The sequence below is a fragment of the Haliaeetus albicilla genome, chromosome 15 (assembly GCF_947461875.1).
Source record: "Haliaeetus albicilla chromosome 15, bHalAlb1.1, whole genome shotgun sequence".
In the NCBI taxonomy this organism is placed as follows: domain Eukaryota; kingdom Metazoa; phylum Chordata; class Aves; order Accipitriformes; family Accipitridae; genus Haliaeetus; species Haliaeetus albicilla.
Genome location: NC_091497.1, coordinates 3,037,898 through 3,060,775, shown reverse-complemented (window position 1 = coordinate 3,060,775; position 22,878 = coordinate 3,037,898). Strand labels below are relative to the sequence as shown.

At 40.9% G+C, this 22,878-nt stretch overlaps 1 protein-coding gene across 1 annotated transcript in view; it reads right to left on the bottom strand.

Moving 5' to 3' along the window:
• EFNB2 (ephrin B2) overlaps positions 1-22,878 on the bottom strand; it is a 44,572-nt gene that overhangs the window by 5,596 nt on the left and 16,098 nt on the right. Inside the window, exons 2-3 of the mRNA XM_069802353.1 lie at positions 17,369-17,652; positions 752-844 (exon numbers count right to left, since the gene is read on the bottom strand). Of these exons, the coding sequence (XP_069658454.1) occupies positions 752-844; positions 17,369-17,652 (377 nt within the window). The remainder of the gene's footprint in view (positions 1-751; positions 845-17,368; positions 17,653-22,878) is intronic.

Genomic DNA, 22,878 nt, shown 5'->3' with positions numbered 1-22,878 from the left:
AGAGAAAGGGAACTCATGCAGCTTCGGTGCTTGACGGTACGGAGCCTTATAAGCCGGCTCTAGGTACCTCGTGAGACACGAATGGTTTTGAACAGAAGAATCTCTATGCAAAGGACTGGGAGATATAAGAACGTAATTTCCCTTCTAAAGCGAAATGGTTATATTAGTTATTTCAGAGGTTTAAATTGTGAGGCCATCTGCAGAAACTATAGGGACTCCTGTAATTGGCAAGAAAAGCTTTGCAGATGACATTTCGGTTTAACTGAGGATGCTGATTGACTATTAAACCAACTTCTACTTAGAAGAATAATTCTTTCTTCCTGCACAATAGGTTATCTATATGTGAAAAGAGACAATGAACAAAAACCTCTCTGTAATCAGAATTCATAACAAGCAAACTATAGAAATATTAGCTTCCCTCCTTTCATGTATTTTAAATAATTCTGAGCAGCAGAGTTGTGGCTGTTGTTTTTAAAATAAAAATAAAAATGACTAAAACACACTACTCCCAGGTGACCTTTCCTTCTAGGGATCTCTCCAGTGAAGAGATCTTATTACGCTAACCCTCCTTCTGTAGAAATCTGTCAGTAGCCGAGGAAGAGAAAATAGGCTTTGCTTTCAGACTATCGAGGAGGAATGACCACACTGGAGTCGGCTGGCTCTCTGCTCTACACCACTAAAAGAAGCCTGAAAACTAAAAGGACATTGAGACTGATCAAAGTGAGTTCATGAAACAGCAGATGGTCTTTACCTTGTCCAACTTTCATGAGGATCTTCATGGTTTTTGTCTGGCACACCCCTCCCTCCTGGTTATCCAGGCCCTCCAAAGACCCATTTGATGTTGCTGATTAAAAATAAAAGAAAAATAAAAAAATAAAAATAAATAAAAATCGGAAAATCAACAGGCAAAGTGATGTGAACATGAGTGTCTGAAAGCGGAAATCTGTCAATCTACCAGGACCTGTTCTTGTTGCTCAGGCTGACCTATGGAAAGTTGTGAAATGTTGAAAGCCAAAGGAATGAATACATTGGTAAGTCGTACAATATATACAAATGGAGGAATGTGTTGTCAAGGTTTCAAATTTACCCAGCAACCTTTTTCTCTATGCACAATTGACTGACTGACTGACTGACTTGGCCGAAAACACTGCACCTTGCTAAAAGGTGAGGGACTCAGCTGAAAAGGAAGCCCTGGCAGCCTCAGAGGAGCAAAGCACTGAAAATTCACCCTTTTTTTTTTTTTCCCCCCAACAATATCTTTATAATCACCACGTTACACCTGCTTCCTCTATTACAAATCTCCTGCTGGAAGAAGTGAACACATACAAAAGACCCAGGTGAAAGCTGAGATTCTGCGCTGATTGGAAAACCGTTTAATATTTTAAAGTACAATCTCACTTTTCTCAGCATTGAGGAGCCTCCGCGGGGGCGGAGGGGAGTGCGCTCTATTCTCACAGAAACCTTTTAGCTCGTTACAAACAAATGGGTGCTTTCCCCCGCGTTTATATTGTTCTCGCTTATCTGGGCGCCGGCTGGAACCGCGCAACCCCACCGCGAGCCGATGCTGCCACGCAATTTACGCGCCAAGCGCAACTGCCTCGGAGGACCCAAAACGTGGAGTCACGGTCTAGGGGTTCACCTCCGCTGCCGCCCCAGCCGGCTGGCACTTGCAAACCCCCAAAAGCTGCTGAAAAGCTATTCCAGAGCTCCTCAGCTCCGGGCATCGCGGCCGTCCCGCACCGCGCCAAGCTCCGGCCGCGTCGGCGTGCGGGCCGGTGCCCCGGCCACGGGTGGCGAAGCAGACGCGGCCACCGACGGTGGGCTCCGGCTTCGCTACGTGGGGAAGGCAGCGGGGCTTTTCCCACCCCGGTTGTCCCGGGGGTGGGAATTTCACCGTCGTTTCTCGGAGCTGGTTCATCCAAGGCGTAGGACGCGCAGGCGGGCGGGTGCGCGCACATGCACCGGCGCCAGACCGCCAGGCGGAGAAAACAAACAGAAAATGGGATATAGCGGAGCTCGTTATATAGAACGGGATATAACGGAGCTCACTGCTCGTCGCGGCTGCGGTGAACTGCTTAAGCAGCACTTTCCTGCCTCTGCCCCTCTCCTTTCAGCTCGGGATCTAATTCAGCCAGGGCTTCACACTGTTCAGATCTTTGTTTTTAATTCTCACTCCTTCTCTTTCGCCTTCCTTGGGGATTTTCTTTCAAATGCAGCCTATGTGTATTTCCTTTTTCCTTCACAATGTCCTCCTAGCCCCATGGCAGTGTTTTCCTTGCTCTAATCTTCTCTCTAGCCGTAAAGATATAAACCCCATACCGCTGAACCCTGCTTCCTTGCCTTTGATCTACTTCTTGGTTTTGTTCCACTTCTGCCTCTTTTGTGACTAACTCAAATTACAGCCACCATAAAAACTTCCTAAATTGTGCTTTCTTTTCCCAAAATTCCCTTCTCCTCATACTTGGTCCCTCCCAGTTCCTCCTCTTGTTCCCTCCCCCTGTAAAAAAGTGACAAAGGCCGTACATGCAACTACTTCTTTTTTTTCCAACTTGCAAAAAAGACTTTTTAAAATATAAAAGAGCACAATGAGTAATTTAAGATAAAAGCCGATCTGAAATGTGCCACTGCACTGCCAGGCTCAGAAAATAATGGAGACATATAGTTTTGTTTTCTTTTGTTTTTTTCCAGAGGGGAAAAAAATCAATACTAAGAACCAGTTCTGGACATAAATCAAATGTGTCTTTGCTGAAAGTGGTTTTTATGACCTATTTGCCAATGTACCAGCACAAGGACAAGGGAAAAAAAGCAGTAAATAGAAATACCAAAGCTGAGCATCAGCTGAAAGTACAACTAATAAATACTGACTTTGTCTTGCATTTTTTTTATATTCTTCATTTGTTTCTCAATCGAGGCGATGGGGGCTCACATCTCCTTAAACACCTTCTACTTGATTTTAATTGAATAGAGTGCTGCTGCTTCTGAACATCAATGCCTTTTTATTCTTTAAAGGCCTATCCATTTAACCCACAGAGCCGGAGACCTCAATAAGATGCAGAGGATACAGTCTGACCACAGTACAGAATAAGAAAGTAAGACGGCAAAAAGAATGTAAAATTACTTCAAATACAGTCTCCAGACGGGAAGGCCCAGATGCACAATGAGTCTGGTTGTGTGCCTATGTGAGCGCAATCTGCCTCGCCTGCTTGCTGAAAGAATGCTTTATAGCTTTGATGTCAGATGAATGAATTTGCAGAAGTATTCAATTTTTCCACAGTTCTTCAAGGGGTTTTCGAAAAGCCTATGTTATAGCTCAGAGTAGAGACTGCTACGTCCCGAGAACCGGGGAATTTTCAAAGAGGAGCATTTCAGTGACAAAGCAAAGTTTCCATCTCAGCTTCTCCCTGTAATTAAACTGACAATTACCCAAGGCCACTGGAGGAAATTATTTTTCAAAATTCATTAAGGCTATCGAAATATAACCTCATACATCCCTAGCGTACCAGGAAGAAAGTGGGTAGTTTTAAACACATAGTTTCAAGCTTTGAAGAGCTGCACGGAGAAAAAGAAGTAACCTGGGACATCGGAGAAAACAGTTTCATACTGCTAACGTCCCTTGACAGTTTAGCGTGCAGAAGTCAAACAAGGGAGTAGGTACAAAATATTCCTCAAACACTTGCCGCTGCCTTTCTATAGTGATCTCCAAACGAAAATTATACCCGCTATCATGTAAGCTCCCCCACCGTACTCATGCTTCAGCAGGAACGGGACCCCGTACCTGGAGCTCTGCTCACACTGAAAGGGTATTGCCAAAAAAAAAGTGTCTGTGACAGAGTTGTGGGTATAAACACAGAAACGTAACACAAATTCCTTGCACGTAAAATGGAAATGCTACTACCCTCTGGTGTGTTTATATGATCAAATTCTAGGCCTTCCATCCAGTTTATTTTTATATACATATATATAAAAAAGAACAGGTTTGGGTTTTTTTATATTTAGGTCTAAATATGGGTATATTTTAGAGGCCATTACTCACACACAAACTACCATGCACACAGCCCTGTGCTAAGAAGACTAGATACTACTTAAATATTAACATTAATAAACATAATTAATGATTAATATGAAGTTTCTCATGAGTATTAAATGTTCTCAGGATGCCACACTTCACTTAATACAGCAAGACATAGGAAACTAAAAGTAAGTACAATGTTGCTAAACAGGCAGCAAAACGTTTTTACATCTTTTTGATGGATAGGTACCTCTGATTTTCTAAGACCTGTCCTGTTCCGCTGGTGTCAATTGCAAAACTAATAATTACAGTCAAAAGCGCACTAAATTATTCAGTCAGCAGTTTATCCACATCTATAAATAAACACATATAATTGCCCTAAAACCTCTATTAATTTTAAGACTTTCTGACAAAATCATAATAATTTATAGGCAATGTTTACAGGAGTCAGTCAAAAATGATGTTCGAGCTCCATATAAACACTGTGTGTCTGCATTCCTTGAATATAACAGCAGCTGCCATTTTATGAGGAGTATCAGATTGGGTTCTCAACTTTCAGAAAAAACTGACTTCTTACAAAATTATAGTTAAGAGTCTGCTGATACATACTCACTTTGGAGAAGCTAGCATACATTTTCAGTTTCGTAAACCACTGCCTTAACATATCCTTTCCCTTGCACAAGAGGAAATGAAACAATTCAGACCAAAGAATTTCATTCCAGCTCTCCCTTCCCTTCTTCGAAATATATAAATCATTAAAAAACAAACAAACAAACCAACAAAACCCCCGGAACTCACATAAATCAATGTATGATGTTCTACATTTATTTGCTTTTAAAACTTCACAAGTATTTATTGTACAAAATGCATTAGTCATAAATGCAGAGGCAGGGAATCAGTAAGCGAAACAGAGTCAGCTGACAAGAATAGTTCCTGGCTATGATTCTTATACAGTCCCTGTGGAGAGGAAGTAATATTACATTTTAATATATCTTCATTTGATTGTTATTACTCTACCTCCCAGCAGGCTTAGCCACTGCATGGATCTTGGCTGTTTTCAATCTATCAGGTTGGTAACATTGCTCTAATCAGATGGAGAATTAAGCTGCTGGATTTGTGCCTGTATATAGCTTTCCATTCACAAAGAGATTAGAAATGAAGGCACAGTCACAAAAATTCAGCTTCCTTCGCTCCTGAAAACACACATTACAAAATGAAAAAATGCCATGACTATTACTTTAAAGAAAACACCAGCAGACAAAAATCTCAGCCTCTTAATTCTGCCACAATTACTACCCCTACTTTTATGTTTTAGGATTACGAAAAACACTACCTACTTGCAAATTAAATGTCACATCCTTTGAACCAACACAACTTTATAACACATTTCTTTCTAGAGCTTGAATATGAAATGGACTACACAGCTGCAGAGAGAAATTGTGATTGTCGTACTTAATTTTCCTGTGAAAACTAAATGGACCTTAAGCCACAGACTATAAGAATGAATGAGTAGTGATGTCAACTGATGGGTGAGGGCAAAATTGGTTTTGTCCCCCCTCCATGTGCTGGATGATACAAGCCATTTGGCAGTGTATCAAAGACAAGGTCATCAAGAATTAATTGCTGCTGGTGTGGATCTGTTAATAGAAAAATGAGAATTACAGGTTTCTTTGGGGTAGATCGCTACTGTCCAATAGTAGTGATTTTCACCATTTTTTTTCTTAAATACTGCTTGAACTCAGCATCAGAAAACAGGCTTCTCAAAATCAAGAGCTAAATAAAATCAAATAACCCTACCCATCTCCACTTTTCCCCCGCTGTGCTTAGAAATGGAATGGAAAAGCCTAAACAGCAGCAAAAATCCCCGAAAGCTTTAGATCCAACAGTAGTAAGAAGTTATTCTTAAAGCAAAGCTGCACTTGATCTCATATGCACTCACGGGATTACTAAGCGCATGTAAAGCTTTTGAGGGTTTTTTATTTTATTAAGTAATAGAACACTATTTTGGCCAGGCATCGTGTGTTTGTGCTCTGGCTGCTTTCATCTGCTTTTGGTCCTTTTAATGACTCTCTTAGTAAAGCACCAAATAAATAATTCTTCTTTCCCATAAATTATCTAAATTTATGGGACAGGTTTAAGAACACCAGAAATCACACACTGCGAAACCACAAATCACAGATCACAACACGGAGGTTGTTTCTAGACCAGCCAGGGATGAAGAACAAGGCAGCTGAGGTAATAGAAAGAGTGTTTTAATTAAATGAAATTAAATTCTTTTTTTTTTTTCCCTCCCACTTAGTAGCAATGCCAGATCTGCATGGAGATCTGAAACAACCAAAAGAAATTGTTCAGGCCACTCACCAAAGAACAGGTAGCTTGGCAAACACTACATTGGGTGAGCTGCAGAAAGTTTGAAGAGAAGATAAATATACTAATTTCAACTACTAGCAACTAACGGTTTACCCTTGCTTGTAGTGACAAAAAATGAGACTGACACTGAAATCTTCACTTTATAAAAAAATGAAATTGTCTTCCAAAATTTAACTAACAGCAGCCCCAAACCTGGACCACAAGTGCTAAAACTGAAATGCATTAGGAATAGTTGCACTGACTAGTGTCAACATGTTGTCTGTGTTTCTATCTACAGACAAAAAAACCCATATCCTAACTTTTCTACTGATCTTATAGAGACAAAAAAAGGATCCTTAATAAAAAAAGATAAAAACCTGCTGAATTTGCTCAATTAATATGATTTAGGACAGCGAGACTGTAATGAAAAATGTATAAAAATGGTTTACCAATAATTTTGCATTTTCCTAACATCTGCTTTTTTATTTGTCCTACTTGCAAAGCCAAGGTGGCAGCAGAATTTTGAGGAGTTTCTCAACCCAAAGGCCATTCAGCAACTCATTCTCGCAATCTTATTCCACACATTTCTTCAAATTAAGGTAGATTTTTTTTTTCTTAAACTAAAGCTTACAGAGTGTTTATAAATACTCTTGAAGCCAGTCTTTTTTCCCCTCTATCCACCCACAAGGCAAAGCTTCTATGCGAAGGAAAGGACAAGAATTCTCCCTTCTTCTTTTCCGCTTCTCATCCTTGTTGTTTTTTAAATTAAGTCCTATGTCGTATGTCTCAGGATTTATATCTAAACAGGATCCACAAGTTATATTCTGCACAGCAAGTAAGCAGCAATGCTCTCCCCCGTCAAGCTAAAACCAGAACAAAATGAAGTAAAATAAAAAACAGGCCTCTTCTTGCCTGGAAGAAGACAAAGGCTCTGCAGTGAAACTTGAGTGATTCACTTTTCTAACCACTGCTCTAAAATGTATCTTGTCCAAATGCGAATGGCGTGACTTGTGGTACTTCGATGGGACTCATGATATAGGGGTCTTTACATAATTCCCCATAAAAGTCCCCACTTGTGTTCGTATGTTAAGAGAGGGACAGATTTTATTACTGTTTCAATTTTTTTGGGGGGGATGCAACATGGAGGACACAAACAAGACAGAGTCAATCCATTCTGTAGTGTAATATACCTTGGTATATACCAACTGCTTAATTCCAGGCACACCTCTGGAAATCCATAGACTCTCTTTCCCGCATCTCATGTCGTCCAACTGAGAAGGACCACCCAAGCATCAAGCACAAAATAGGGAGAGAGTTCTTGTGAAGTTTCCTACATTCAGAATGATTCTATTAATTCCAGGGAGACACGGCATCATACAACAAGAATACAGGTGGTAAAAAAAAAAAAGGCCCTTTATGTCAACAAAGTCTTTCCATAAAGGGAAAAAGAGACAGCGAGCAAGACGGAATTGGAAAGCATCAAAAAAGCTGTGAGCTCCGACTGGTTTCTGCTGCCTATCATTTTAAAAACAGCACCACTTTATCTCTGGGTTAAGGAACACCACAGCTGAAGTGTACTAAACAGTAAACTATTTGCTGAATTATTATCCATTACAGAAGGTCACAGCATCTACCCACCCACAACAAAATCCTGCTTGCTTCACTGCTGCCAAGTGTCCCTTTGCAAAATTCTCTTGGAATGGTTTAGAGATTATATAAAAAAAAAAAAAGAAGAAATAAAAGCATCTCAATACTGTATCACCATGAATGACAATTTTAAGTCTTTCATGACAGTTAAGCATTTCTGAAAGTATTTCAGTTCTATATTTCACATACTCTGAGAAATGTTGTCAGATAATGATCTACTGCACACATGGTTGCTTCTAGTTTACATAAACAAATTATACATTGGTGAGCACTGAAGTAACTGTGGCAGATGTAAGCCCACTAATTATCATGTATTCAGCGTCTATCAGAAAGTATGCATCTAAAACAGATCACTACCTAGTTAACTTCACCAACCACAAACAGGTATTTTACGTAAATCTGTCCTTTCTCCCTGCACACTACCGGCAAAAGCCTCTCACAGATGGGGAGAAACATCTCCCCACTGCCACAGCAGGCTCTGCTTAACAGTTCAGCTGAACATAACTAATAGAATTAGTTACCATTCAGGTTACACTGATTGTTGCTAATGACAAGCAGGCTTGCTGGAAACAAAAGCAGAAGCTTTAACATTAAACGAGGACCTCTATTCTGTATCATACGAACGCAACACCGCTCTTCAAGGACGTTCATCTGCCTTGAAAATCTCTCTGGTTTCTGTCTGTAGCACTTGGATAAGAAAGGGTTATAGTGAAAGTTCATATTAAATAAATAACAAACCTCTTGCTCATTCTACTGTCACTAATTGCATGCAATGATATTAATGACCCAGTAATTGCTATACGAGTAGCACTGAAGTGGAAAACATCATTTTGAGGCAGAGTTCATCTCTAGGTGGTAGGACTTCACCAGTGGCTGAGTTAATGCCTAGTGACAGTTTAGAATATAACACTATAGATGAGAAAATGTGCCAGTCTCATGGTTATAACAGTTTAGATGGACATGATGTTATTTGCTTTGACCACACAGAGTCCAGGAGTAACCCCAATAAAGTGCCACAGTCAGAGTTTGCCCTATAGATGAACCTCATTCCTTTCAGGGGAGATGCTCTGTACTATAACAATCTAGAGCAATTTTCCACATGTTTGCTTCAATAAAAGAATACCTTCATCTCCTGCTTTTACATCAAGCACAATAAAAGTGTGCTTTATTGCAAAACACAAAAAGCTATTTACATCATCTCACTATCCTTCAGCAAGACAGAGTTTGGCACCTCAGTACCAAGATCAATTATGATACCATCGGATGACTGTGCATTTGGCAAAGATCAGAAGCTAAGCGCTGTTTTGATTGCAGTATGCTTATGTTTGTGTTTAGAACTTTAAAATACCCCCCAAGTAAAACTTAATGAGGGAACATTGCTGAAATAAAGCAATCTGAATTTCCAAAGTGCTACAGGACTTCTAGTTCAAATACTCGCCATAAGAAATTAAGGGGTTTAGCTTCTTCAGAAATTATTACACCGGCGCATCTCGGTTCTTTTTAAGAAACTCTGATGGGAGGGATATGTTAATCCTCCAGCGTTCGGAATTTTGAAAAGTCATAGCTAGAGAGGAGAACCGATACTTTTAATAGTTAGGTTCATACAGAATTTAATATTTCACTGGAGTCTCAATAGTGTAACATTAGTAAGCCTTTTTTTTTTTTTTCCTTTTGCAACACAGATTATTTAATTAACACCTTGATTCTGCTACCAGATCTGCTGCGGCAGCCCCTGGCCAGCAGCTGGACTCGAGTTCCAGCACGGCCCCGGGGCCAAACCCCCACAAAGCAGCTGGGCAGAAACGGCGGCGGGGGTCCGTCCCGGTGGACGCCACGCTGACCACGAGCCAGCGACGGGCCCTGGCGGCGAAGGCGGCCACCGGCCCCCAGTCCGCGTTCGGCAGAGCACGGCCGAGGGAGGGAGGGAGGGGATCCACGGGCTCCCCGGTACGCGACGGAGCCGGACTTACGGGACTTACGCGGCCAGACGCGGTCCCGGGCGACTGGCCGCAGCCCGGTCTGCTCCAGCAAGGGCTTGAGCCGGGACGGGATGATCTCCAGGGGCGCCGTCCCAGGGCAGCCATGCCGTGATTCCGCCCTCAACCGCGCCGCTGCCGTCGAGCGCGTTTACGTGCCAACGTGGAATCCTTGAAGAAACAGATCCCCCTCGGCTTCCCCGGCAGGATTTGGAGTCAGACCTCGGCTTCTCTCACAGCAGCTCGGCGAGCGCACAAAAGACTAGTCTGCTGCTGCGGTTTAGTCATTTTTGCTGTCTTTATCTAGCGAACGGAAAACAGATGAATCGTGCTAACAAAGATCCGAACATGCTCTGTAAAACCAGCCTTATCAGCTTAATACGGAGTCTTCTCCAAGAACTGCTAAGACTACCTTAAGCCTAATCCTGCTTTTACTCACAGAAATACTTGCATCATTTCCTTGAGACTGAAAGAAAGCAACTGGAAGACTGCCTACTAGGGCTTAGTTTTACAGTCTGATTTATCAGAGATAAATCCTGAAATACTCATCCTCCAAAGTTTCCAGGATTGACTAAAGTCAGGAGACAGAGTCTGAACTGACATTTAACCCTGTTTTTCAACCATTTCAACCCTGTGTTTTAGCTAGTGCAGGTCTCCAGCAAAAGTATGTATTTCCCTCCAATCCAGCTATGTGAAGACTTTAATGAGGCAAACAAAGTATTTAAATTTCATTAAAGCCTTTGTAAACACTTAGGCGGTTCCTGGTCTTTTATTTTAGGACATGATATGTAACAGATATAATAAAAGCACCTGTATAAAATAAAGACTGATCATCCCACTTGAGGACATAAATGCTTATCACGAAACTTAGGTACAAAACAAAAGTTAAATGTGTTTCACTATGCTAGTGCACTTCTAAGCTTCAGTTTAGACAGGCACTTTCCTCACAGCATGGCATGTCTCCCAATACACACCCTCTTGATTTAAACAATTACTCATACCCTGCATATAAAGCATAAAATACACACTCAACACAACCTTCTTCTGGATGTAGTCCTATTAAGGATGTATATGTAAATCTAAGAACATATACAACGTGTGGAAGATCAGGGTTTAAGCTGGTTTTTGCAAAGCACTTCAAGTGACCGTTATTGTTGATGTGTATACTATATATATAAAGACTTCTAAGTGAGAATATTGTATCTTTCTTTGTGAATGTACCATATTTTCAGTATTTATAAATTGTTTATGAGGAACTAAAAAAAAAGAGAAAAATAAATAGTGACTAAAAATATTAAACAGCTTCCTATGAATTTTTAAAACCTGTTTAATTCCTAAGTATTTCCTGAATAATTCTTTCTTCCAGTCTGAATAATTATTCTTCATTTTCATCTGATTCCATATCTATCTGGAATATCTGGGGGGTGTGGGGGAGGATAAATGTATTTTTTCACAAGATGCCATCAATTAACAAACTGAGCCTTCCTATCTGTCATTTCCTTCCCTTAGGAACAGAGAAATAATAAAAGATTTCCTGCTGAACTATCTCTGTCTACTTTAAAGGAGATAAACGGTCGGTATTGCCTAGGTAATGGCACCAAATATGAACAAAGTCCATCAATCTAAAATAGCCCTATTCCCTTACAAGACCTGTGTGGTCTGGGACAAAACCCCAAAGGACCATGACTCCATTAATCCTGTAGGTCTTAGACTCTGTTAGAAATCTGAAGCTGCACAGACTGATTTTTTTCTCCAATAATATTATTTGTATGAGCTGTATTTATATTTAATTCAACAAGAGCTAAGTGGTATTGCTGATATATCGCTTAAAAGACTCTCAGCAAAGTCAAAGACTGACCTCTGGATATCATTTTGCACTAAGAAGAAATCATTTATCTAATTTTCTGAGGCAGGAGGAGGAGAAAGGAAAGAAAAAAATGTGATCTTTCTACAACTGGAATCGGGGCGGCTATTATCACATAGGCTTTCATCAACACCGCCACCACCACCAAAAAATAATATTGGATCCCTGGACCACGGAGTCTTTAACAAAAAGCACGAAAAACGTCTTTGTTGCAAAAGAAATGGAATTGAAATTCTGATACAGTTTTTGTCCCCTTTTTGGCTAGTTTGGAATTAACCTCCAAACAAAGGAAAACCTACTGTTTGCCTTCGGGTAGCTCTCACTAGGTGTTCGGGAGGTTGCAGGGGGCTGCGGACTGAAACCTGCCTGAGAGAGGTGTCAGAACGCCCAGCCAGCCAGATCAACCAGCGCTTAAACTGTTTGGTCAGAATACTAAAATAACATTTTAATGTAAATCTATTTGGCCACGCAAAGAGATTTATTCTTCCCAGCTGGGCCGTATTTCAGGGCACAATCTATACTGTCCTTTAATGTGTTCTTCCTCAGACAGTTATTGCCCTTTAATTGTAACAGAATGACAAAGTGAAAACATAAAAAGCCTTGTGATTTTTTTCAAACCCAGCTAATGCTTAAGTTTCAGAATGACTGTTTCAATTTTAAAAGCCACAGTACCATTAAAGCAGTTATCCAAAACGTAGCGCTACTAGCCAGTATAAACCTTTAAATCAGTCAGGGATCAAATATATATATATGTGTGTGTGTGTGTGTGTGTATATATATGTTTTTTAACTTAAGCCAGAGGCCAATTATGTAAGTGGGTCACTTGAAAAAAGTTGACAAAAAACATGTAAGGGAAGCTGCGCACTCCGTTTTGCCAATGTCAAAGCCAACGAGCATCGTTAGCTTGGCAAGCTTGGCTAACGAGGTCGCAGGCAGAGCAAGCGTTTGCGAGGAACCTTTCCTCGGACCACGCTGTAGCCTCTCCCCGAGTCTCAAGCCATTCCTTCGCAAATTTTGAACAGGCGAAGACTTCATCGCAGGCGACTTATCTTTTAACGCTGATGATGCCAGCCCGTAATCCTCGCTTTACTTACGCAAAGGAAGAGCCGAAGAGAGCAGGGGAGGTGCTCGCTGGGCCACGCGATCTCCGGAGCGCGAGGGCGGCCGGGAGGCGAGCGGCACTGCCGCCTTCCCTCCGGCGCAGCTCCTGGCAGGCTTCGCGCGCCCAGGGGACCGCCGCGCTCTCCGTGCCCTCTGACCCAGGGCCAAAATTTGTCGGGAAGGGCTCAGGGCAACTCCTGTTCGCCCAAAGTAAACATCTCTGGCGTACCGTATATGCTTGCGCGATGCTAACACGTCCCCCTGCCGTACGAGAAACGCTGCGTCTGAGAGAGGTGCTGAAGCACGCGCTTACGCCACCACCCAAGTACGTGCAGATCACTCCCCTAGTACCGAGAAGACACTCGTTGCTCCTTCTGAGCCATCCACAACAGCAGAAAATTATACTTCATTCCCTCACCATGCAAAGACACACAAAGACTTTTTAATGCAAACATCAGAGTCGCAAATCTGCACACCCTTCCTCTGCTTAACTTTGCCCTTTGCGAAGATATTTATGTTGTTGGGCATGATGTATCTTCCTTCATGCATCTGATTAAGGATTTCCTTAGAGACTCACGATATGTTAGCTAAATGGTCGCATATTTTAGGATAATCTAACATTAATACTTCTGAGATCTCGAGTACATTTGACCTTCTCCAGTTCTGCTGAAAAGAAATCAGGTAACTGTAGGAAAATGAATCTATTAATTTCCCAGTAACCAAAAATTGATGATGGCAAAGAAAAGAAAAGCAAGGACACTCTGTTACATCATTTATTCACTTTCACAATACCATCAGTATCATTTTACCAAGTACTGCTGTTCACAGAATTAACTCTTTGGACCCTGACACTCATATTGAGGAATATCTTGCCAAGAAGTGGATTAGATTATTTTTGGATTAAAGAACCATTAAATGTATCAGAAACCCACCTACATTTTTACTTTAAAAAAAAAGTGAATTGTGGAATGAGAAAAGTTGCATCTTTTATATGCTTAGACCAAGGGAGTATTGAGTAGAAAAGATCTCTTTCTGCTACACCTATCACAAATACATCTGGATGATATAAAAATTATGGCTTGAAGAATTCCAGTACAATCACATTTCCCTAAAAGTACACAGGGTTCAGGAAGCTGCTTCACCCTGTGTTACAACTCCTCATCCCCAAATGACTAACCCCCTAATCTGAATAGAGATTTTACTGTTTAATACAGCTCCACAAACCACACACTATTACCTCAGGAAAACAAACTGTGTTTTCAAATAATGGCAAGTTGATAAAGGTACATGACAATGCACTAAATACTTAAAGGGCTGACAACAGCTTGCCAGCATAAACAGCGTGAGATTAGGCTGCAGACGCAGCCATAGCAAGCACTGCAAAGATGCTGGGCTCAGTAAACTCTTGTGTCAGGTTTGTTTGATGCCCCTTAGTCGAGGGAATACAAGATCCTAAAATACTTCAAAATCAAAAGCTGGCACACAAAATGCGTCATTGCTTTCACTTGACAGCACTCCCGACCCGCAAAAAAGGCCCTTAATAAATTAAAACAAAACTCAAAACTCCTGAACAAACAGAAAAGAAAGAAAGAAAGAAAGAAAAGAAAAAAAGAAAGAAAGGAAGAAAGAAAGAAAGGAAGAAAGAGAAAGAAAGGAAGAAAGAGAAAGAAAGGAAGAAAGAAAGAGCAGTATTGGAGTCGGTGGGAGACCCAGTGCACTCCCCTTTGGGGCCCGAGCACACCTGTTAAATTACAGGTCTGGGAATAGGGATGTATGCAAACAATTCGCGGCCTGATTTGCGTACATGATTAAGATGTATTATATTACTTATAAAAATGACAGTAAATGCCCTGACTACCAGAACTTGCATCTGACAAGGCTGTGTCGGGTCATGAGCTTTTGAACACAAGCTGTTAAAATCCTATCTAGCTCCGGTATCGCTGTAAAATGGTGTCCTAGCTGAGCCCTGGCCTAGTTTTCTACCCCTCTTAGTGTTTCTGAGACCAACATCACTGAGTTCATTGTTTTCTCCCTGAATGATAGAAAAGCGAGAATTTTAGCTTCAGGATGGCTGGGTTTTCAGGGTTGAGGGTTTTTTTTGTCCAACCTATTAAAATGTACGGGTACCCCTGCTGCAGCTCAGTTAGTATGCTAGCAATATAGTGATAAATTAGCCATTTGTTTATGCCAGAATGAGCAGGGAAAGCAATATCCTAAGGCACTCCAGTATTACTGCAAGGCCAGTGTGATTTTTGAGGCATTAGGCTGAAGGCTGAGCAAGTTCTTTCAACCAAACTATACTGTAATCTTCCAGGAAATGCAACGTCTATTATGTCTTATTGCTATAATGAAACAATTATACAAAACTAATGAAAATGAGACATATTTAATAATTCTCTGGGTAAATCCATGACATAGATATGACAGAACTGCCTGGGTATCAGAAAGCTCCATTTGTGCCCATAATTTTCAGGTAATAATTGTAACAGTGCCATTTGTTCCACTACAGCTGGTCTGCTGTGGATGTTTTTAAAAGCAGCATTAAAGACTGAACATATTTCATCATTAAAGCCAGCTATTTCAGTGTGGTCATTTTACGCTACACATTTTCACTGGAGTTACAGACAACTGTCTCTCAGCATCTAAACTTGCAGCTTTTACCCCAGTAAATCTCACTGGAATTCAGTGGGAAGTTTGTCAAAGTTAAATGCTGTGTAAGTGGGATCAGGTTTTTATATACCCCCGACTAAACAGAGAAAGAGCCTATATTAACTGATCTTTTTGTCAAACCTGAAAATCCAAAGAATGGTATTTTATATCTCCCACAACTGTTATTTAGTAATTTCTACATTTAATATTTAATACAGTGAATTCTTAGTTTCTGTGACATACAACCTGTTTTATACAGTGTGTACCATTATGGATGTAACTGGGAAGGGAGCATTAATTTGTATTAAATGCCATTTCCATTTTAAAAGTACTTGCTCAGAGCACTTGTAAAATTACCAATAATTTTAATTACGAAATTAAGAAATATTTAGAGTGGCAGACTTTACATGAAATAGTTATCAGCCCTCCGGTTTTCAAGCAGGTGGCAGAAATGTGTTTGGGGACAAACTTTTTAGCAGGGCCTGTTGCAATAGGACAAGAGGTAATGGGTTTAAACTAAAAGAGGGTAGATTTAGACTAGGCATTAGGAAGACATTTTTTAAGATCAGAGTGGTGAAACACCGGCACAGGTTGCCCAGAGAGGTGGTCAATGCCCCATCCCCGAACATTCCAGGTCAGGTTGGACGGGGCTCTGAGCAACCTGATCGAGTTGGAGACATCCCTGCCCATGGCAGGGTGGGTTGGACTAAATGATCTTTAAAGGTCCTTTCCAACCCAAACCATTCTATGATTCTATGAAATAAGACACGCCAGTACCTAACTTCCTCATAACTGCAGAAAAGCCAAGGCACGGAATTTGTCCGTCTCCTACTAACTGGTGATCCTTGCTCAAGACTTCAAAAGTCCCCATGGGGCCAAACGAGATCCACAGACCATAGTATTACAATGACAAAACCTAAACGAATGTAAATTGCTGTTGCACTGCTGAGGTCTCAGCTTATGCTAACTCCTGATTCACATCATTAACTTTACACATCATAACTAATTTGAATCACTAAACACAGCGGTTACCTCCAGGCTCACTTTCAGCCATAAACCCCTGATCAGACTAAAACTCGCACAACGTTTATATTGTTGGACACGGGCCTGTATCACCCGCATTCTTTTTACAAGTCCAGGACCATGAAAAAGGAGGAAATTCAAGATCATCCCAGCCTAGGTTTTGCCCAAGAACGCTCCTAGCTACTGTCTGGACGCAGTAGATATGTATTGCGGCTAGGCATGCTCAACTAGAGCCCACCAGTAATCCTCGTGGGGAAATTGTACTGTCAAAGTTGGCACCGAAAAGGTGTTTCCTGCGAGAATCCCTGGACCACTTGGAGCAACGGCCAGCCACCTCCGGCAGAACGCCTCAGCTCGGAACGGCGGGCCACCCCACCGCTCCTCCTGGTGTACGACCACCCGAGGGCAAGGCCAGTCGCACGGCACACTGCCAGGGCTGCGAGCAGGAGACATCGTGGTTTAGCTGCATGCAACTTTCGGTGTGAATACAGGAGACAATATTGTGCGCAAAAGGAGAAGCCCTTTACGGGCATAGAAATGCAATCTAATTGGATTTACACAAACCAAGGACCAAGGAGACAGAGCCCCCATGGAAGTCAGCAACAATGTCAAAAATACGCTGGCAAGAAAATATTTCCAGAGAAAAAAATACAAACCCATTCATATTCTTTGTTTGCTTATAATGTACAAGGCAACATATGAACAAACAATTACATTTAAAGGAATGAACAACTGAAAATTTGAACTTACATATGACGTAATAATCTTTGTTCTTCTGAAATTCCAGGCCCCAGAGATTAGGACTGAACTCTTGAAACTTGATGGTAAACTTAACATCTTGATCTGGCTTGGCACAGTTGAGTAGAGGTGTATTGTCCTTTTTAATAGCACAGCTATCTGCTTGGTCTTTATCAACCATGTAGACCTTATAATATTCATACTGGCCAACAGTTTTAGAGTCCACTTTTGGGCATATAATATCCAGTTTGTCTCCTATTTGTGGATATAGTACCAATCCTTGTCCAGGAAGGAATCTAAACCAGGAAAACAGGAGAAAAAAGAGAGAGGGAGAGGAAAAAAAAAAAAAAAGGAAAATGTGAGACACTTGATAAACTCCCATCCAGAAAAGTAGCAATTGCAGTGGACAAAAAGGAACAAACACATAGTTTACAAAACCAAAATGACACACTGAGCAAACCAGATCTTAATACTTTGGGCCTGACTCAATTTAGTATGAACAAAATGTTTATTTAGATCTTCGAAATTACAGATGGATTGAGTCTTATGGTCCTTACCCTGGTTTGGGGAACTCAGGTAGGTTTTACATCTCTGGCAGGCACTGCCGTTTCTTCCACATTTGGCCATTTACAGCAGCTAGTACAACCTCTGGTGGGCTACAATCCTGTTTTTCTGCTTTGGTAACATTTCTCTTATTCTTGCACGTATTTTGCTAATTTTGGACATGGGAGAACGACAAGAATAATCTTTCAAACCCCCTGAGCAGCCATGTGGGAAAGGAAACAACTTAGACTTTAAGAGTTCACAACATATTAAGATGCTGATTGATATTACTAGCACAACACAAAGGAACATCAGTCACTCACCAGGATCATGCTTACAGACCTGGGGTGGACAGAGATCTACCTGACCCAAGGACCACACATGCTTCTGATAAAACATGCCTCTGAGACAGTGTAACTGCTACACTACAATGATTTCTTCCCTTCATAAACTCCACCATTACCGTAATTATTTTAGCTTTTTAAATTTCTTGTGCTACAAGTGAAACATGGGTGTGCTTCTGCCCCTTTAGTATAGATGAAGACTTCTTGCACAAACTGGCAGTGAGCTTTAATGTTTGGGGTTAGACTCAATATTGTATCTTTCCTACTCGTGTTAATTAATAGGCAAACTTCACCACTTCTCCAGGAAAGAAAAATATAAATAATTACTTATAGTATTGATTCATCCACAAAATGAGGAGCCTTGTTCTCACAAGGACGAAAGCCACAGCAGGTTTGTTTGTTTCTTTCTCCGTAAGATGTATTTGTTCCAATTAAGGCCAAGAAGTGCGTGTTTTAGAACTACAGCCAATGACACAACATCCTCGAATGCACAGACCTAAAAGACTGACTTTCTTTCCTCTTTCTCCTGCCTGCCAGCCTTTTCCAAAGATCTTCCTTAATGGAGAATCGGCCTGAAAAACCAACTGAAACAATTGCCGCCTAATGAACACCCTTCTCCAAGTGCTAGCATTTAAACAGCACACATAGTAAATCTGGCTTATTCACAGGCAGCCTTCCTGGAAACTCTAAATTAGAGTATTAAGGCCCAAGAAGAACAAAGCTGTAGGCATCGGTGACCTCCAGCCTCTGGCTTGGCTAAAGGAGCCCACCAGCATGTAGTAGTGCTGGGGGAGAACTTGCTAAATTAGAAAAAAGGATGATGTGACGCCCCAAATTTCAAATCCATCATTTACAACTGCTTGCTCCCACACAAGGCAAGTTCATCATCTGTGCCAATTGAGCCGGATTATTTTCACTCACAAAACCTGTGTAAGAATTATATTTGTTGTGAAGCAACATGTAGCAGGACAAATACACGTAATTACAGATTTAGGGAAAAAGAACAATGAAACGTTATGGCAAGAAAAGCGACCGTTGATGTATAAATCACTGCGCTCTTTTGTGTTGCGCGGTCTAATTTCCAGACTACAGAAACGAGCCCTGGCCATGGCTGTTCAGACTGAGACGCGCTGGAGACGGGGCCAAGCCGTGCCTCCTCCTCCAGTTTCGGGAGACGCTGAAGGAATGAGTGACCACCACCTCCCGAAAGCCAGAAGGGTGAAACAAATGGAAAGGTGGAAACGCATCCTCCGTGGAGCCAGCGCCCTGGTGAGGGACGACGGTGGGGAGCCCAGCTCTGCAAACATTCCCAAGGGAGCAGCACGGATCCGGACTTGGACTCTCCTCAGGGATCGACTCTGACTGGGCAAAGGCAAAAGGACAGAGTTTCTGAGCTGATCTCCATCACCTGCGACTGACTCTATCACCTTATCTGACCACAGCCCCATTTTGCTTCGCTGCTGTGTGGCGGTGTTGTACCAGAAAGAAAATTACTCGGATTCCCCCCATCCGCATGCCAGGACAAAGGCCGGTCACTCTGTGATCCCACCGCTGCAAATATTTCTTCTTGCTAGTAATTCTTCTTCACATAATGGGAATGTGTAATATGAAACACGTGACATTTCAGAGGACCGGATCTTCGCTTCTAGATTAATCGATTTAGATTCCCATGCATAATAAATACGAAATTCATATGGTCAGAAACGTGCACCTGTCTGTCATTATCAATAATATGACCTAAATGCTGCCCTGAAAAACAAACCCCCACCGATTCTAATTTTAGATTTTGTGTACATATAGGTGTGTGTAATGAAGCAGCAGCGGTACACGCTTTCCATGCAAACTCCGAGTGCCAACAGGACGGGTGCAGAGACGGCGTGCCAGGTCACCCTCAGAAACGGCTACCGGACAGACAGCACCGCTGTGTGCCCTGGGGAAGCAGCCAGGAATTGCCCCGTAAAAGGTAGAGGACAGAACCACCCCCAACAGACAGCTAAAACACATTTTACAGGAGCTTTAAACCGACGCACTCGTTGTTAAGACTTTATGGCAGGGGAATATTCTCGCTATGGCTCTGAAGTCTGTTCGGTTTGAGAACTGAACTCGGTAAATCTCCTTCCACTTGAGGGTCTGAGCTTGTAGGATCTAAGGCTGGTGGGATTAGGAAAGAAAAAAGGCTGAAAATGAAAGAATTAATCTGAGAACTTGATTGTATTGAAATTTTTTCCACAGTTTGCAGTTTTGATCGTGACCTTTGCAAGAAAGATATTTTTCCAATCTACTTTCCTGATTTTCTTACAACAATAAAGCACAAATATGGATGGAGAGAATAAAAAAGTTTCACCTCACGCATTTCAGTTCGACCACAAAACTTACAGTGGCCTATTAGTAGTAGGCATGATGATTATCCCTGCATTAGTATAGTACTTTTGCTATTGTATTTTCATGAAGACTTTAAATAAGTCATTTGCTGGGTACTAAGCATTTTCTGAAGCTATTTATTAAATGTCAGGAGGATTACGACTACTGTTTTATGATCCTGTTTTTGAAAACCTTATACCAGGGGGAAAAAAAAAGGACAGTGTACATTCAGCCTTGGTAGAGGTTAACAAAAACTTCAGGATTACTTCTGAATCTTTATTTCTGCAAGTGCTAAGGTAGCCTTAAGCATTCTGAGGTAGCATCAACACTTATGAAATGTTTGCAGGATGGCATCTGTAAAAATAAAGTTAATGAACTGGCTTTTAAAGTCTGATCAGAATGTGCCTTCAATTAATTAGATATTTTTTTTTTCCCCCAAACAGAAATATAATAAAGTCGGAGCAAGAGGTTTTCAGAATCCTGTGACTGATCCCGAGGAAGCTGCTCTACTCCAGCGGTCGCTTGGGACAGTGACGCGCTCTTTGAGCAGTTGGGATAGAGACAGCACTGGAACCATTGCTTTCTATAAAAAGATAACCTTCTAATTTTCTGCTTTTCAGCTCTCAATGTTCTTTACTGAGAAACCTACATGCCAGTACAGGCCCCTGTACCCCAACTTCAGAAACTTAGGAGAAAAGCTTAGCGAGTTTCCCGACTCATTTCTGTTGGCAGTCAGATATAGTCATACTAAAGCATTTGAAGAATCTTGCTTGCAATTAATAACCTAGTGTTTACCATGAGAAAGCCCAGAAAAGTATATTAAGTACAGTAAAAGCTGTACGATGAAATTAGTGCGCTTTCTGTTTCGCACTTTTGGATACAGAGGGCATTTTTTACTGTCAGCCCAAAACTGGTGTATTGCAGGTGACATTTGACATCTGTACAAAGCCCATGGATGTGAATCCCTCCCCCACGTCCAACTAGTCAGGCCACTTATCAAATAACAGCAACATGCAGAGTTCCCAAACCTTTTTAAAAATAAGTACTATATTAGACCAAAAAGTCACGAGACACGAACAGAAAATAGGAACAGAGCAGTCTGTTCCCCACTCCCACCAATGTTACAGTAATTTTCTGTACCACACTTATTTTAAAGCCCAGCAGTTCCTGGCACTTATGTACCCTTACCGTTCAAAGTCCTGGAGAAGTTAAATTTTATTTTGAAATTTTACCAAAAATAAAATTTATATTATGCACAGTTTCCAACTAATTTCTTAAGAATCTACTTCTTGTTTAGAGAAAGTTAGCACATTCAACCATATTAAATTATAAAGGGGTTTTCCTTAATGATAACCACTCAAACCTGCCTAATTTCATCGTAGTAAATTCTCAAAAAAAATTAGAACTTTACCTGTCAGCACTTTTTCACTGAAATATCTACTATTCCTCACTACACAGACATTTCTGAAACTGTAAGATTATTGACAGTTAAAATTCTTAGAGAAATAAATTCTTAAAGAGATTTTGTTAATCAGTATTGACTGATGTAACAAATGTGTTGTCATGCTTTTCCCAACTTGTAAAACTATATATATATATACATACTATAAATATATATGTGCACTCTTAGCTTTAACTATATCCTAGTAATTATAAAATAAATGCAAATTTAGAAAGCATGTTAGTACTCGTTGCTAGTCTTGTCTATTTAACTGGGGAAACAATGCCAAATTTCTGTGCTTTAATACCTTACCTGAACTAATTGGTGTAGGCAGTTAGCTTTAAATTAATGTAAAAAAAAATAACCCTAAAAATGCGAACAATCAAGACGCTTCTTAAAATGCAGCCTGAAACCTTCTGTTGGGGAATCCTACCCACTTAACTTTATGAAGTTTAACTACCAGCCTGACTATAAAGTTATTCATTGAAAAGTTTTATTAAGGAAATGTCATGAATACTAATAACACAGTACATTAGCCCGTTACTTGTACAAGTGCAAACCGAAACAGAATACAGAATAGCATTCCACATACAAGTCCTTACTGTTTAAAAAGAATGGTTATTAAACTGTGTATGTATTCATCATCTGGCTTTTGAGAACATAACAACTTTCATATTTTAAATATCATTTTGTCCACAGGAGAAATATTTGAGCAAGGCAGAAGTCCTACCAGCTTGATGCAAAGCAAATAAAAATTCCAAGAAAAGGTCCTAGTGATTTCAGTGAAGTAGCAGTGTGCTAATCACAGCCTGCTGAACCAGATGAAAACCAGT